Source organism: Lissotriton vulgaris, chromosome 8 (genome assembly GCF_964263255.1).
Source record: "Lissotriton vulgaris chromosome 8, aLisVul1.2, whole genome shotgun sequence".
Classification (NCBI taxonomy): Eukaryota; Metazoa; Chordata; class Amphibia; order Caudata; family Salamandridae; genus Lissotriton; species Lissotriton vulgaris.
In genome coordinates, this window is record NC_141696.1 from 1408182867 (window position 1) to 1408201209 (window position 18343).

Sequence of the window (18343 nt, forward strand, 5' to 3'; positions counted from 1 at the left end):
CCCCTGGAACTGGTTCAGACTGGCCTATGCGTAGTGAGCACCGGGGTGCCACTCAGCAGTCACCTTCCTGTAAAGCCCTGCCTACCCAGGATACACAAAACCATGTCTGGGACGGTGCTAGCACCGCCCCTGACAGGAAACCCTTTGTCCAGGCTCCCCTTGCTGGAAGGACTCCCAGCTGTAGGGGGTCAGACTTGTGTCTGTGGTGGCAGCATCCATTTTGTGGAGCTGAGGCTTCAGTTAACTTTAACCGGGGTTCACAGTTACATACATGTCGTGTCCCTCTAGAAGGGTGGAATGCTAACCCCGTCGCCAGAATTGGCGAGGGGTTAGTATTCCAATTCGTATGACACCTTACTCGACATGTTTTGATAAAGCAATACCAAAGATAGCATTTAACCGCGAGGATTATAATGCACTTAAGAGTATATGGTATGCGATATCATGGAACAGCTATTAGGACTTGATTCCGCAAGCTGCAGACAGGCTCAGTTCGTGCCAGAGCACCATCTCACACGATTCCAAGCACTCTGCCTTCAGGATTGTCAAGGCCTGCCATAGGAGTGACTGATAGGAATCTGTGTGTCCATTTTAGGGTTAGGTATAGGTATACTACACCTACAGCAAAGGGTGATTACACGACTTTGCCCCAGCTGTCATGCAGCCAGTTGTGTCAAATTTAGGAGGCCAGCCAGGGGTGGCATAATACATGCTGCAGCCCCTGGCAGCCCTGGGTACACCTATGCCCTGAGTTACAGGGTCTGATAAGGTGGCCCAGTACCAATTGGTAGATGCACCTAGGGTACATGAGGTAATTTAGAAAGAGAACAGCCAGGCTGTGGGTCTGATTGGCAGGCCCACAGCCAGAGAAAGTCGTAAACCAGTGAAACAAAAGCAAAAAATCTGGGTGATCATAGGATTGCAGACCCTACTCTCCTACAAATCCATCATGTAGGAGAGTAGGATCGGCTTCCTAGGGTTACCCCCACTTTTTGCTGTGTTTCACTGGTTTGTCGCCTTTAGTCTGGCTGTGGCCCTGCTAATCAGGACCATAGCCTAGCTGTTTTCTCTCTAAATTGACTGCATGTACTTTAGGTACATACCAGATTGGTTACTAAGTTACCTTGTGAGTCCCTAGCATATGGTACCTTAGGTGCCAAGGGCATAGGTACCCCAGAGGCCTACCAGGGGCCAAAGCATGTATTATGCCACCCTTGGGAAGCCTTCCAAAATGGCACCTGCAGCCTGGGTAAGGTGGTGTAAACACCCCTTATTTAGATATAGTGATTATATATCTGTCCTTGATTTATGTAGATTCCGTAATTTTGATGATTTCACTATCATGTTTACAAATATAAAAATTGATAATGTACATGATAGGGGCAGTTCAAATTTTGAATAATTAATTGAAAACAAATTCACTTTTATATATATTTGGTTTGCTGTATGACATTTTATTTATAATTAATCACATACAATCACGTAGCAGCACCACATTTCAAGGCTCTCGCGATATTTAGGTGAGCAGTCCTTTTTTAGCCCTCACATACTTATGGAGAACATTGCTTATCCCCTTCCATGCTCATGACGAGCTCAGCTCGTCATGCAGTACAGTGCTCCTGTGCTCATGACGAGCTGAGCTCGTCATGACCACACCCGTTTTTATTGCTGTCCAGCACAGCAGAGGAATCTCGCAAGCAGCGATGTGGTTATACAAGGGTCATAATCAATTCCATTTGTGAGAACTATACGTATGTGGGTCTTTATTGAGACACTTCCCTAGAGAATGAATTTGAGCCTGGCATATATAGTGGTCCTTCATTACAATGAGGGATTATACATATTACTATGCCGCACATATATACCATTACGCATTCCCACTAACCAGTACCCGTTGGTACAGTAGAAAGGTAGTCTAGAGGGAATTCAGGGGACACATATCAAAGGATGTCCTTATGAAGTATTGAAACATTTTGTATTTGCACAGATAATTAAAATCATGACCCAACCATTGTATGGTAACATACAATGTATGTCACAATGTGAATGTAAAAAATCAAATGCAACAATGCGAGTAATGTACGTCATACAATCAAATGCACTGTAGCAAGCACTTGTGAATAATACTGTATTTGAACAGACATATTAGTGCTCTATTAGCGATAACAAAATTGAGTCACCTAAGTTCGTAACTTCGCACGTTTTATCATGTGTTTTTTACTTGTAAAACAACTGTAAAATGATGCAATGAAACCGGCATTTGTAACACGATGTGACATTCAAAGTAATATGTTTAAAAGGAAATTGATATGCATGGATGATAACATTCTGACCGCCCCATACTAGACCAACATGGCGACTGTAAAAATATTAAATGAAAGAGACTCGATCTACGAAGTCCTTTGTTTATGTCAATTACCTGTTGGTAAGGCGATTTTTGTAATGTATTCATCCCCCTTAAAAACATGGCTTCTCCAATCCCCTTTCATCAGTGAGCAAGGACGCCAGTCCGAAACGCGTCTGATGACTAGCACCAGCACCATCACGAAATGAAATAAATTTTTTTGAAAGAAGAAGTCTGGCTTGGGTGATAAAATGAAGTCTGTGTACCTGTTTGAGAAAAGCTGCGTTTTTGTTAAATATGCAGGTTGGGGAGGTACCAATATAAGCCAGCATACCGGGAGCTTGATACGATAAGCACCCGAGATAACTATCAGTAATATAACCTGGTGGTGCTATGTCGGAGGAGCGGGAGAGAGAAGAGGCTTTTGAAGAACTTTTTTTGAATTTGCCCAAAGTTCAACAAGGCACTAGAAATGCCATAAATAAAACTGTCAATAATGAAACGGAAGTTAAAAAACTTATGAGAGAACTAGAAAAAAATCGAGGAGGGGAACTCACGAAATGGTGGGAGATTCGATCCTTCAAAAAGTACCACGAAGTTGGGAGAGTTCCACGCGGCTTAAGGATCATGCTCGTCCCAAGTTTCGAAAACCCTAACCCTGATTTACTTAAAGACTGGGCCCAAAGTAACCTTGAAGCATCAATGCGACTACTATGCCTACTAGTAAAATATGCAAAGGTCGATAAGCAGAAGAACCTGGATGAAATTACCAGGATCAACGAAGAACTCAAACAGGATGTTTGTAAAGTTGATAAAGCCTACATAGAACAGACCATGAAAGAGATGACTGAACGCCTGAAAAAACAAGAGGCCACCATCAAGGCAAGAAAGGTTTACAAATTTGCTCGGGATGAGCAAGGTTACGCTTTGGGCCAAGTTTACACCTTCGCAAGAAAATATGACCAACTGCGCAAAGAGAGAAATGCATCACACCAAACCCATTGCAACAACTCGACGCTCACCTATATAGTTGTTTACGATCCCACCATGTCAGGCTCGGATGCAAGCCTAGTGCCAAGCAGTGATGGCTCTGAGGAAGATAATCGGGACACACGAGGTGAAGATTTGGGCCAATTAACTTTGGCGGAGGAAATCGAGTACGTGAGACTTCAGAGGAAACAGACCCTGCGCTCACGGAATCCAAACTCCGCGCAGTCCAAAGGAGAAACAGGAGACGTAAACAACGCCGCAAGTGCGCCAAAGCCAAACGGACGGCAACCCAAGAAAAAGTACTGGTAGAACAAGAAACAATGAACGAAAACACTATAATAAACCTGACATCGGTACAATTGGACCAAGCGGAGAAACAACTGCTTTCATTGGGCCTGTCATTCTGCCCAGAAAGCAATTTTAATTACTGCAATACCAGGATAGATATCTTTAAATATATCCTGAAAATTAAACTAAGGAAATATTATGCAATTAAAAATAGCACGTCGGATAAAAACAAGAAAGAAGGAGACAAGCGTGCAAAAAACACCGGATTACAAGCAAAAGACATCGCCCTGATGAAAACAATGTCCAGGTTATGTAGGGACTGTAAGAGAGTAGGGTCTGCAATCCTATGATCACCCCAGATTTTTGCTTTTTGCTTCACTGGTTTACGACTTTCCCTGGCTGTGGGCCTGCTAATCAGACCCACAGCCTAGCTGTTCTCTCTCTAAATTGACATGCATGTACCTTAGGTGCATTTACCAATTGGTACTGGGCCACCTTATCAGTCCCTGTACAGCATACCTTAGGTATCCAGGGCATAGGTGTACCCAGGGCCTACCAGGGGCTGCAGCATGTATTATGCCACCCCTGGCTGGCCATCCAAATCTGACACAACTGGCTGCACGACAGCTGGGGCAAGGTGGTGTAATAACCCTTTGCTTTAGATATAGTATTCCTATATCTAACCCTAAAATGGAATGTATTCCTATCAGTCACTCCTATGGCAGGCCTTATCAATCCTGAAGGCAGAGTGCTTGGAATTATGTGAGATGGTGCTCTGGCATGAGCTGAGCCTGTTTGCAGCTTGCGGAACCAAATCCTAATAGCTGTTCCATGAAAACGCGTACCATATACTTTTAAGTGCATTATAATCCTCGCGGTTATTTGCCAACTTTGGTATTGCTTTATCAAAACATGTCGAGTAAGGTGTCATACGAATTGGAATACTAACCCCTCGCCAATTCTGGCGACGGGGTTAGCATTCCACCCTTCTAGAGGGACAGGACATGTATGTAACTGAGAACCCCGGTTAAAACTAACTCGAGTCTCAGCATCACAAAATGGATGCTACCACCACAGACACAAGTCTGACCTCCTGCTGCTGGGAGTCCTTCCTGCGAGGAGAGCTTGGACAAAGGGTTTCCTGTCAGGGGCGGTGCAGCACCATCCCAGACAGGGTTTTTGTGTATCCTAGGTAGGCAGGGCTGAGAGGAAGGTGACTGCAAGTGGCACCCCGGTGCTCACTGTGCATATGCCGACTTGAACCAGTTCCAGGGGCACACCAGCCCCTGAGCTCGGGAAAGTCCGGACAAGGGAGAGGGGTGTAACCACCCCCCTTCCTGGTCCCACCCATGGGCAGAACCTAGTCCTGTGCCAGCCCCTTTCTTTAGAATAAAGGTAGGAGCGGGCCCCCTTCCCAAATTAGATAATTCTGAATCTTGACTACTTTCCACGAAAGGAACTCTGGATACCTTCTGAAGACTCTCCCTTGTGGCTAAGGAGTAGCCACCCTGCACCCGCAGGCACCATCTAAGCATCGCGGTTTGCTGTAAGTCCATCCTCTGGATCAAGACTGCCGAGCTCGACGAGACCCGGATTCCCTGGCATCTCTGACCTCTACCTGCATCATCAGCCCAGCTGAGATTCGTGGGTGTGACGAGACCTGAAGGGACCGGCCATCTTCAAAACTGCACGACGCTTAACCAGCACGACCGCCGAGGGATCCTCGAGTGAGTGCTTCGGGATTTGAGAAGCCCTAACCCTGAGCAGCTCCAGCACCGAAGTCCAGCCCCCCAGCATCCACGAGATCTGCGTGGGGCCCTTCTGCTCTCTGCTGCTCACCGCGTTGTCCGTCCACTTGCCTGCTGGCTAGTAGCCCTCTTGACGACGTACCACGACGATTTCATCGCTGGTCTGGTTGCTCCAGACTGGCCCTTGCTCCCCTCCAACAGAGGAGCACCCCGGACCCTCCTGGTCCACTCCAGACGTCATCTTGACTCCACCGCGTGGGCTTGCCTTTGCCAAGGCTTGTTGCTCCAATCCTGGTTCCAACATCGCCGTCAGCAGAGACCCTCGTGGGACAGCTCGCACCTCCAGCCTGGTCGCCGACAACGCCTCCTAGCCCGTGTGACTGCAGAGTCCAGCGTCGCCCACTCACCTGGTCGAGGTGACTTCATCCGGTGCCATCCTGATGCCAACACAATCACTGGCTAGTGATTAAGAACTGAGTCCCCTCTGCTTTCAGGTCATCTCCATCACCGATCCAGGCTTGGATCACTCCGAACATCTTCACTGGTCGCCTGCCAGCAACAACTTCTTTCAGGCTCCATAGACTACAACGAGGATTCCCGACGTCTTTTGAACCCTATGCAGCCGCAGCCCATGGGCTAGGTAACCCGAGCATTTTGGTGCTCCAACGCAGGTTCACTATCCAAGTGTCCAGATCCTTTTTCGTTTTGAGTCTAGCTAGTCGGATTCGTCCGATAACAGTAACTTAAGAAATACTAGCCTCCATAGACTTTGTCCCGCATCCCGCGTGAGAGTGCACACTCTGCACCCGATCTCCCGAGGCCTCCTGCTCCTAACCTTAGGGTTCAGTAGTGTAGTCCTAGCGATCCTGAAGCCTCTGGATCTTGTTACTTACCTGCTAGTATTTCGCATTCCACTTTTAATGTATATGGTTTTTCGTGCCCCTCGGGCATTTGTGTAAATTGTGCAACTTAAAGTATTTTCATAAGAGTTTTGTTGTGTGCTTAGCTCCCTGACTCATAAAGAGATCAGGGTAGACTTGTTATAAATAAATATCCTTTTATTTTCATAACAACTTGTGTGGTGTCCTTTCACTTGGTGTTCAAGGGGTGTATGTGATGGTATAACAGCTGGCTTAACACGCCCTCTAGAGTTTAGCCTAAAGACTGCTCTTGTCCATGCTACTAGGTTAGCTGGTCTATAAGGTTGACTTACAACCAATCATCAATAAGGGTCGTTTGGTATGATACACAGTGATCACTAGAATAGTGAGCACTATATATCAGGCTAACTTCTCACACCAAGCACAGCGGTGAGGGTGCCTCAGGTGCTGTGCACTCAGCTTCTCGTCGACTTTCCAAGAGGTCCGGTCCCATGTCTCAGGTCGCCTCCACTCGTCTCAGCTTTGCAGGGACTGTGGATCGGGCTATTAGATGTCTGGGAGTCTGGTTCTTGTCAGGCTCTGGGCTCGGGCTCCGGCGGCGGCAAAGCAGTCGTTGATCGCTGGATGGTGCCTGTATTCACAGGGTGGCCACTCCTTGGCCACAAGGGATATTCTTAAGTCTTCTGAGTAGCAGAACGTCGAAGGTCCAGAATTTCTGGGTAATCTGCAGTCTTGGGACTCAGCTCCTACTTTTAAACCAATTCTAGGGGCTGGACTACCTACCTACTAGGTCCCTCCTATGGGTGGGACCAGGAAGGGGGTGGTTACACCCCCTTTCCTTTGTCCAGTTTCGTGTCAGAGCTGGGACTGGAGTGCCCCAGCACCGGTTTGAACTGGCCTATGCACGGGGACACCTTGTGTGCCCTGGGCATGTCTGATTCTATTCAGCACTACCTAACCAGACACACAAAATCCTGTCTGGGGTGGTGCTAGCACCTCCCTAGGCAGGAAACCCTTTGTCCAAGCCCCCCTCGCTGGAAGGACTCCCAGCAGCAGGAGGTCAGACTTGTGTTTGTGGTGGCAGCATCCATTTTGTGATGCAGAGGCTCTGTTTAACTTTAACCGGGGTTCGGGTTCTGTACATGTCGTGTCCCTCTAGAAGGGTGGAATGCTACCCCCGTCGCCAGAATTGGCGAGGGGGTAGTATTCCAATTCGTATGACACCTTACTCGACATGTTTTGATAATGTCAAACTAGAGTTAGCATTTAACCGCGAGGTTCATAATGCACTTAAGAGTATATGGTATGATGCTATCAGGAAACAGCTAAAGGACATGGTTCCGGAAGCTGCAGACAGGCTCAGCTCATGCTAGAGCACCATCTCACACATAACCAAGCACTCTGCCTCCAGGATTGTTAAGGCCTGCCATAGGAGTGACTTATAGGTTACTGTGTGTCCTTGTATGTGTTAGATATAGAGATACTATACCTAAAGCAAAGGGTGTTTACACCACCTTGCCCCAGCTGAGTGATCAGCCAGTTGTGTCAAATAGTAAGGCCAGGCCAGGGGTGGCACAATACGTGCTGCAGCCCCTGGTAGGCCTTGGATGTCTATGCCCTGGGTACCTAGGGTACACTGTACAGGGGCTCACAAGGTGATCCATGTTCCAATTGGTAAGGCTCCTAAAGTGCCTTGGCATAAATTTAGAGAGAGAACAGCAGGCTGTGGGTCTGATTGGCAGGTCCACAGCCACATTAAGTCAGAAACCAGTGAAGCAAAAAGCAAAAATTTGGGGTGACCATAGGGTAGTAGACCCTACTCTCCAACAGCGCTGATGGGCCGGCAGGGCGGGGATATGGAAATAAGCGTCCTGCGAATCCAACACTACCATCCAGTCGCCAGGGTCCAGGGCAGCTAGGACCTGAGCTAAAGTCAGCATCTTGAACTTCTCCTTCCGGAGGAAGCTGTTGACACTCCCGAGGTCCAAGGTAGGGTGTAGGTCCCCTTTTCCCTTCTTGGGAACCAGGAAGTAGTGGGAGTAACAACCACGACCTACTTCTGGCCTAGGAACGCGCTCAATAGCCCCCTTGGCCAAGAGGGCCGTAACTTCCTCCTGCAGAAGTCGCAAGTGATCCCCCAACATGCGGTGGTAATGCGGTGGCATGGCTGGAGAGGTCGCTTCGAAGGGGAGGGAGTAGCCCCTTCGGACGATTTGCAAAACCCAGCTGTCCAAGGTGATGGTACACCAGTGGAGTAGGTGATGGCGAACCCTGCCTCCCACTGGCGTGGAATGGGCCTGAAAGCACAGACTAGGAGTGTTTTGAGGCGTGTGCTGCGGGGGTGGATGTGGACTGACCAGGACGTTGTCCCCCTGCACCAACACGGCGGTTCCCACGTCCGTGACTGTGTTGAGGTTGGTTCTTTGGCCTGCGGCTGGACGAACGTGTGGGGGGGCCGAAGCGAAAAGCAGAAGTCTGCTGGCGCTGGCCCGACAGGCCCAAGGACTTGGCCGTAGCCCTGGAGTCCTGGAAACGCTCAAGCGCGCTGTCTGCTTTGTAGTTAAAAAGGCGACGGCTATCAAAGGGCATGAACGTGTTCTGGAAAATCACCCGAAAAGTTGGCGGACCTCAGCCAGGCGTGGCGACGGATTGCCACCGTTGTGGAAATCGCTCTGCCCAGCCAGTCCGTGGTATCGAGTCCACACCGGATGGAATACCGTGCCATATCTCGCCCCTCAGCAAGAGCCTGGGCGAGCCATGTCTTGGCCTCCTCCGAACACTGAGGCAGCACGTCCGCCACCATACCCCACAGAGAGTGGGTGTAACGGCCCAAAAGGCACGCGGTATTAATGGACCGAAACCCCAGACTAACTGAGGAGAACAGTTTCTTCCCAAACTGGTAAAGCCTTTTGGATTCCCGATCCGGAGGAGTGGACGGGAAGGCGGTCTGGGACGTAGAGGCCTGGATCACCAGGCTCTCGGGGGTGGGGTGGGTGGACAGGAAGATGGGGTCGCCATGAGCCAGGCGGTGGGGTCGGGCCACATTCCGATTCACAGACGGCACTGTGGAGGGCCTGGACCAAGTGCCCATCAGAACGTCAGTTACGGTTCATTTAACGGCAGCATATGCTCCGAGGAGCTTACTGGCGGTTGAAGCACCTCAGTGAGGAGGTTAGTCCTCATGGCCGCTGCAGGTAGCTAAAGGCGCAAGGCCTTGGCCTCCTTGCGCAACACAACGCTATATGTAGCACCCTCCTCAGTAGCCACGGAGGGAGGAGAGATGAACCCAGTGTCTGGTGACGTGTCAAGACCACTGGCCTCCCCTAGCTCCTCTGCCCAGTCCTAACTTAACTGACACTGTTGTGTCAGAGGGTCCTCAGACCCCTCCAGTCCTCCCCTTCTTCCGTGTCCAGATAGACAGGCATAAAGGACGGAGCCGGGTCATAGGTGAAATCCTCACCCATCGGCTCCGTAGGGGTCAGCGAAAGCTGAGGAGTCGTGAGGTCGACTGGCGTCGACCGGGATCCAGGCCTGGATCCCAAGGGGTCCTGCGGCGCCGAGACCGAAGTCGCCGACGATGCCGGGGCCGAGGCCGAGTTAGAAGAGAGATGTCGTCTCTTCGTCTTCTTCTTAAAGTGCCTCGACTTACAGGAGGACTTGGAGCCCGACGAGTGGTGGTGGCTCGATGAGCAGCGATGGCTTCAGTTCCGCGACCGGTCCCTTGACTTCCTCCTCGACCGGGGCCTTGAGCGGCGCGGAGCCGACTGCTAGGAGCTTAAGAAGCTTACGGGACCGCACGTAGCTTTCGAGGTCAAGGCCCGGCAGTCAGGGCACAACTTGTCATCATGGTCGGCCCCGAGACGGTAAAGATACCGGCGTTGCGGGTCCGTCACCGACATCAGCCAGTGACAGGCGTCGCACGGTTTGCACCCAGGCATCCCTACCGGCACCAGGAGACGAATCGACTCGAAAAAGATAGCCATAACAGGCCAAAAAGTTAGTCAAAAAGTGACTAGGGTACTCGCTCTTCCCGGATCTGTGCTAGCTGGCATGGAAAAAAAAAAGAACTGACGTCAGCGCGCGAGGGCAGCGTCTAAGTACTCCGACGACATTATCCCGGCGATCACGACACCGACGACAGACGAGGAGCCGCAGACGACGCCTACCGATGCGCAGGGGTACGGCTGACGAAAACTTTCCAGTCTGATGCCTGGGGATAATCAAAGGTAAGGAATCTAACTAACGTGTTTCTTTCAGATAAAAAGAGTTCTTTCAGGGCAAGGAAAGACTCAGGTGGTGGAGGTTAGTATGTGCAGAGTGTACACAACAAAAAGAGCAAAAACAACAGAGAAGAAAACGTTACTGTGAAAAGAATAATTAAGCATCTGGGTAACAAAAAGAGAAAACACTATTAGCCATAAAATCTCAACTAATTCCATTTGATGAGATTGACCTTGGGTGATGCCATAGGAAGGAAGAAAAAATAACTAACAAGATAAGCAAGAAATGAAACTGCATTATAGAATTTTAAATTCATTCACATTTTTGACCTATACATTTAAATAGCAACAATGAATAGAATTTTTTATTTTTTATTTATCTGAACATTTAAAAAATACCTTGGATCTTTTGTTTGGAGTGTAGGCTTTTGCATTGCTGAATATTAATCTCATATCTTTGCACAGCTCAACTGGGCTGTCATAGTTTCCAGCTTCCAAAGTCTCCCTTATGGTTCCAAAATCCATTGGAGTATCTATAATATCTCTATAATCCTAGATAAAGAATTAGTTAAGATTTTAATAGTTGAACACCAAATAGAAGATCATCTTGAAAGAGTGTGCACATTAAAAAGTCCTCAACGGACAAGCAAGCATCAAAGAAAACATTTTTTGCCTATACTAAAGCAAGGAATCATTTGAGCTTTATTGCTTATATGAACAAGTTACTTACCTTCATTAACGCATTACATGGTAGAAACTATTTAGCTGCAGATTCCTTACTTTTGAATTTACTAGGGATCAGGCTGGATACGCAAACGTTTGCTCAAGCAATACACCTTTCTTGTGCCGTTGAGTGGCTCCATTCTGCTCCACGGGACGTTGGCGGCGTTGTTTAGGACGTTGCGGTCACCTATACAGTGGCGGCTCCTCGACTATGGCTGAGGAGCGTCACCCCACTACTTTTAGGCAGTGGGAAGCAGAAACATAAAATGATAATGACTTTGCTTTATTATAATTTTATGCTGCTTCCTGCTTCTTTGGGGTGGGTGGGCGCAGCTGATCTGCTCTTGGAGCAGTGCAGAGGAGGAGTGGTTTGCCCACTTCTAAGTCAATCAATCATTTGTAGAGCGCAGTACTCACCTGTGAGGGTCTCAAGGTCCTGAGGGGAGTGAGGGGGTGCTGCTACAGCTCAAACAGCCAGGTTTTGAGAGGTCTCCTGAAGGTCAGCATGTCCTGGGTCTGTCGCAGGTGGATGGGTAGGGTGCTCCATGTCGTGGGGGCGAGGTGGGAGAAAGATCTGCTGCTGGTGGTCGTTCGGTTGATGTGTGGAACGGTGGTGAGGGCGAGGTCGGCGGGGCAAATCTGGCAGTTGGGAGTGTAGAAGGAGAGTGGTTTGTTGAGGTATGTTGGTCCGGAGCCATGGAGTGCTTTGTGAGTTTGGGTGAGGAGCTTGAAGGTGATCCTCTTGTTGACGGGGAGCCAGTGCATGTCTCTCAGGTGGGCAGTGATGTGGCTGTGATGGGGGATGTCGAGGATGAGGTGGGCGGAAGCATTCTGTATGAGTTGAAGTCTTTTCTGGAGTTTGGCTGTGGTTCCCACGTAGAGGGCGCTGCCGTAGTCCAACCTGCTGGTGACGAGGGCCTGGGTGACCGTCCTTCTGGTTCCGGTGGGGATCCATCTGTAGATCTTGCGAAGAATGCAGAGGGTATTGAAGCAGGAGGAGGAGACGGCATTGTCTTGCTAGGTCATTGACAATGAGGAGTCCTGGATGAACGCCAGGTTGCGTGCGTGGTCGGTGGGTGTCGGCGCAGATCCCAGCGAAGCAGGCCACCAGGAGTCATCCCAGGCGGAGGGGGTGGATCTGAGGATGAGGACCTCCATCTTGTCAGAGTTCAGTTTCAGGCAACTGTTCTTCATCCATTCGGCAACGGCTTTCATTTCTTCGAGGGGTTCTTGGTAAGGGAGAGTATCAGATGGGTGTCGTCGGCATATGAGGTGATGTTGAGCTTGTGCGATCGGACGATGTTGGCGAGCGGTGGCATGTAGACGTTGAAGAGGGTTGGGCTGAGGGATGCTCCTTGGGGTACGCCGCAGGTGATCTTGGTGGCTTCGGATCGGAATGGAGGGAGGTGGACTCTCTGGGTTCTGTCGGTGAGGAAGTAGGTGATCCAGTCCAGGGCTTTGTCACGGATTCCTACGTTGTGGAGGCGTGTGCGTAGGGTGTGGTGGCAGACAGCGTTGAAGGCGGCCGAGAGGTCTAGGAGGAGGAGGGCAGCGGTTTCTAAGTTGTCCAGCATGGTCCTGATGTCGTCGGTGGCGGCGATGATGGCTGTTTTGGTGCTGTAGTTGCTGCGGAATCTGGATTGGGACGTGTCCAGGGCGTTGTTCTCTTCGAGGAAGCGGTTCAGTTATTTGTTAACGATCTTCTCGATGACTTTCGCCGGGAACGGGAGTAGGGAGATGGGCTGGAAGTTCATGAGGTCCTTTGGGTCTGCCTTGGGTTTCTTCAGTAGGACGTTGATCATGGCGTGTTTCCAGCTCTCCGGGAAGATGGCAGTCTCGAAGGAGCTGTTGAACATCTTCTAAAGGTGAGGTGCAATGATGGAGCTTGCTTTGTTGAAGACGTGGTGAGGGCAGGGGTCTGATGGTGAGCCGGAGTGGATGGTGTTCATGGTTTTGATGGAGTCGTCGTTGATGAGGTTCCAGGAGAGCAGGGAGCCAGTGAGGCTGGGGGTCGGTGAGTCTGAGGTGTCGGCGGCGGTCAGGGGGGTCTGAGTGTTAAAGCTGTCATGAATGTCTGATCTTGCGGTGGAAGAAGGTGGCTAGGGAGTCGCAGAGGTCTTGTGAGGGCGGGATGTTGAAGACCTCTTTGCTGTTGTGTGCGTTGTCGATGCGTTCTTTGAAGGCGGTACTTTTGGCGGTTAGAATGAGTTGGTGGTGCCAGCGGCTGGCATTCTTGAGAGCTGTGTGTTTGTCTGGTGTTTGTTCGGGGCGTCACTTCTTCTAGAGTCTTTGGCAGGTCTGCTTGGATGCCTGGAGGTCGGTGGTGAACCAGATGGCCATTCTGTCGGTGCATCTGTTTGAGGGTTTCTTGATCGGGGTGAGAGTGTTGGTGCAGTCGTCGATCCATTGCCTGAGGTTACGGGTGGCTGGTTGGTGTGGTCGGCTGGTGGGTCTCGGGCGAGGTGGTGCTTAGCTGGTCTTCGGTGACCTTGTTACAGCTGCGGTGGGGGATTCGTTGCGGGTGTTGTGTGCAGTGTTTTTCTGGAAGGAAAAGTGGATGCATCAGTGGTCGATCCAGTTGAGTTTGGTGGTGTGGCTGAAGGTGATATGGTTGCTGGTGGAAATGATGGGGTCGAGTGTGTGTCCGGTGGAGTGGGTGGGTGTTGTGACAAGCTGTTTGAGTCAGAGGTTGGCGAGGTTACAAAGCAGGGTAGTGGAGTTGCTGTCGTTGGCATTCTCGAAGTGGAAGTTCAGGTCTCCGAGGAGGATATAGTCTGACTATGTCACTGATGGAGTCGCTGAACTGAGGCCGGGGTCCGGGGGGTCTGTAGACGAGGGTTCCTCTGAGGGTGGTGTTGGGATTGGTGTGGATCTGGAAGTGAAGGTGTTCGGCGGTGCTAAGGGTGTCTTGGGTGCTGGATGAGATTCTGAGGGTATTCTTGTGGACGATTGAGATTCCTCCTCCTGGTCTGTTGGTGCGATCGCTGCAGGTGATCTTGTAGCCATCGTGGATGGCTACGGCAATGTCAGACCCCGAGGAGGGGTTCAGCCAGGTCTCCCTAAAAATGCGCCGTCCGGGGAGGATGAGTTCGACGGCGTGTTTGTGGACTGAGGGGGTGTTGAGTAGAATGCATCTGAGGTGGTTGGTGTCTGCCCTGGTGGGAGGGGCAGAACGTGCAGGTCTTCGCTGGCTGGTGAAGCTGTAGTTACGGCAGGTGAAAGGTCCGTGGGTGAGCTTTGGGGTGGTCTGGAAGCAGTTGCTCGTGCGGCTGGGGATGAATGCATGGAGGAGGTTGGCGTTGTACCGGCGTCGGGTGTTGTGGCACTCGCGGGTGCCAGGGGGTCTGGCGATGGGCGCGGTCCAAGCGCGGATGGGTGCAGACGGGCTTGCCTTAGACGCGCCTTCGACGTGCCAGAAGCGTGTCCGCCAGTAGGAAGGGGAGGTGGGAGGGAGGAGTAACTGGGAGGCGGGAGTGAGCGAGGGGGGCGGGGCCGCAGGGGATGTAGCGGCGGGGAGGAGGAGGGCGGGAATGCGCTGAGAAACAAGGACAGAGAAGGCAAGGGAGAGAGCGGGAGAATAGTGAGAAATTGCAGAAGTAATTTAACAGAGTAACAGCAAAACAGCAGAACAAGTGAAAGAGAATATAAAGGCAAAAAATAATTACAGAGGACTACCGTGGAGATATCTAGGGAGAGCCCTAGTGGAAAAAAATAGCTGCAGCAGAAGGGCGGGAGATACGGCACAGCCAGGTGAAGCTGCGCGGCGTAGGGAGTGTCGCTGTCTTTACCGCGCAGCGGCCGCCATTAAGAAGGGGAGGTGGGAGGGAGGAGCAGCTGGATGGAGGGAGTGGGCAAATGGGCGAGCGAGGGGGAAGGGGCCCCAGGGAATGCAGTGGTGGGAAGGCGATCGGGGAGGAGGAGGGAGAGAGGGCGGCAATGCGCTAAGAACAAGGCCAGAGAAGGCAAGGGAGAGAGCGGCAGAATCGTGAGAAATGGCAGAAGTAATTTAACAGACAGTAACATCAGAACAGCAGAACAGGTGAAAGAGAATATAAAGGCAAAAAATAATTACAGAGGGCGACAGTGGAGCTATCCAGGGAGAGCCCTGGTAGCGGAAAATAGCTGCAGAAGCGGGCGGGAGACACGGCAGAGTCAGGTGGAGCTGCGCGGCGTGATGAGAGAACTGCCTGAATACAGGGTCAGTGACTGTTTGGTCAGCCCTCCCGGGCCACCCAAACCAGTCATAAACACTTTCCCCTTCTGCACACAGGCTACATTGCCGACTGCATGAAGGAAATGCCCAGGCCCCCATTCCCTGGTAGAGCGTCAACGAAGAACGCTCAAAATCAATCACAACACTGCAGCGCTGTGATTGGTAAGCACCCAGGCTCCCCTGACCAATCACAACACTGCATTGGGGCCTGCTTCCTGTTCCTTGATCTGCACGAAGAGAGCAGGAGTATAGACGTGGGACACTACTTGCAGCAAGGTAAGTTTTGTTTTTTTAATGTAATATTTGAACCAAGCGCGGGACCCCCTCCTCATGCGCGGACCCCCACCTTGTAACCTCTTTCTGCGCAACCCCCTTATTCCCGCCCGCCAACCGCGAACCATGCCGGCAACCAATGCACCTATATAGTCGTTGTGAGAAGTTGGCCTGGTATATGTAATCCACTAGTTATAGTGGGCACCCTGCACCAGTCCAAACAATGCTAATTGATGAATAGGATCAAGACAACCTTTATTGAAAGCTATTCTAGTGGTAGCTATGGAGAGCAGCCTTCAGGCTAAGTCTTGAAGAACTGTAAAGCAGCTTGGTTTACCAGATTATAACCTCTTGAATGACCAAATGAAAGGAGAACCACACAAGGTATATATAACATATATGTATTTCTTACTAAACACTCTCTACTAACCTCTTTATGAGATTATAGAGCAAGATACACAATATCAACACACTAGAACTTGAGTAAATAGCACAATATACAATGGGCCCCAGGGGGAGACCAAACCATACATTAAGAAAGTGGAATAAGAACCACGACTTGACGCACAAGTTACCTACCTTCGATAACGATATATCTATTCCTTACCTTAGAATATCCCCCGGCGTCAGACCGGATCCGAAAAATTTTGCGTACCAGTACCCCTGCGCGTCAGTAGGCGTCGTCTGCGGCTCCGCGTCTGTCGTCGGCGTCATTGGCGCCGGGATGACGTTGGAGTACTTAAGACGCCGCCCTCGCATGCTGACGTCAGTTCTTAGACACAGCTTTTCCGTGCCAGAAAATGCAGAGACATGATAAAAATCAACACTGGTGCCATGAAAACTAGGGCCCTGAAAGCGGATGACCTTAACCCTATATATCGGTTCGCAGAATGGGGAGGATGGGTGGGGAGGTAAGGAATCTAATACTAACTACTGTTTCTTACAGATATATCGTTACCAAAGGTAAGTAACTTGTGCATCTGAAAGAAACAGGTTAGTATTAGATTCCTTACCTTAGAATAGATACCCCAACAATACCAACCCGGGAGGTGGGTCTGCGAACCAATGATCACACCAGAAAGTCCTGGAGAACAGAACAGCCGAAAAAGCCATCTCTCCGGACTTTGCTGTCCAGGCAGTAGTGTCTTGCGAACGTATGCAGCGAGGCCCACGTAGCTGCCTGACCGATGTCCTGGCAAGGGGACTGCCCGACCCAGGGCAGTAGTAGCCGCCGTGGCCAGAGTGGAATGGGCACGTAGCCCCACAGGAGGTTCCTTTCGAGCCAAAGAGTAACAAGCGTTGATGCACAAGACGACCCATCGAGAAATGGTCCGTTTGTGCACCGCCCGTCCCTTCTTAGCGCCCACGTAACCAACAAAGAGTTGGTCGTCCACCCGGAACTGGCGTGTGCGGTCCAGATGAATGAGAGCGCACGTTTTAGGTCCAGACAGTGGAGCCTATCTTCCTCTTTCGAAGGATGCGGAGGCGGAAAGAAGGTGGGCAAGGTGATGGACTGCCCGATGTGGAAGGCTGTGACTACCTTGGGCAGGAAAGAGGGTCGCTTCCGCAACACAACTTTGTCCGGATGGACAGAAAGGAGGTTGAGAAGAAAGAGCCTGGAGCTCACTCACTCTCCTGGCAGAGGTGATGGCAACCAGGAATGCAGTCTTAAGAGTAAAAAGACGAAGAGGACAGTTATGAAGTGGCTCGAAGGGAGCGCACATCAATCCGGAGCCACAAGGATGACTTGGGCCCGGTCGCGCCAAATCTTCTTCATCACTCTGGGCAGAAGTGGTATAGGCGGAAAGGCGTACAACAGACGAATGCCGCCTTGGAAATTCCAACGCACAGAACTGATGACATTGCGCGTTCTCTTCGGTGTCGAATAGATCTAACTAAGGCTCTCCCTGTGAGAAGGTGGCCTGATATGCAGTGCTCACTATTCTAGTGAACACTATGTATCAGTCCAGCAACCCTTATTGATGATTGGTTGTAAGTCAACCTTATAGACCAGCTATCCTAGTAGCGTGGATACGAGCAGTCTAAGGCTAAAGATTCGAGAGGGCGTGTTAAGCCAGCTGTTATACCACACATATACCCCTTGAACACCAAGTGAAAGGACACCACACAAGTGTTATGAAAATAAACAGTGTATTTATTAAAATCACAACAGCCCTGTACTCTTTATGAGGACAGGGTACTAAGCACAAAACAAAACTCTTACGAAAATACTTAAGTTAGCACAGTATATACAAATGCCCGAGGGGCACGGAAAACCATATACTCTGAAAGTGGAATGCGAAATTACTAGCAGGTAAGTACAGTACTAATAGGCTTTGGAATCGCTAGGACTTGACTATAGAATCGTTAGATTACTTCTAGGAGACCCAGGGGACTCGGGTGCAGAGTGTGCACTCTCACGCGTGATGCGGGACAAAGTCTATGGTAGCTAGATTTCACAGAGTTAGTGTTCTCGGGCGAACCCGACCTGGTAGGAGGAAAACGAAAGTGGATTCTGACCCTTGGATAGTGAGGCTATGCTGGGGCACCGAAATGCCGAAGTTACCTAGCCCAGGGGCTGCAGCTGCATAGGTCTCAAAAGACGTCGGGAATCCTCGTAGACGGACCAGGAGCCTGGAAGAAAGATGCTGGCAGGCGACCAG

At 50.5% G+C, this 18343-nt stretch overlaps 1 protein-coding gene across 1 annotated transcript in view; it reads right to left on the reverse strand.

Moving 5' to 3' along the window:
* BRWD1 (bromodomain and WD repeat domain containing 1) overlaps positions 1-18343 on the reverse strand; it is a 2503800-nt gene that overhangs the window by 264632 nt on the left and 2220825 nt on the right. Inside the window, exon 37 of the mRNA XM_086935423.1 lies at positions 10871-11023. Coding sequence (XP_086791549.1) covers positions 10871-11023 — 153 coding nt within the window. The remainder of the gene's footprint in view (positions 1-10870; positions 11024-18343) is intronic.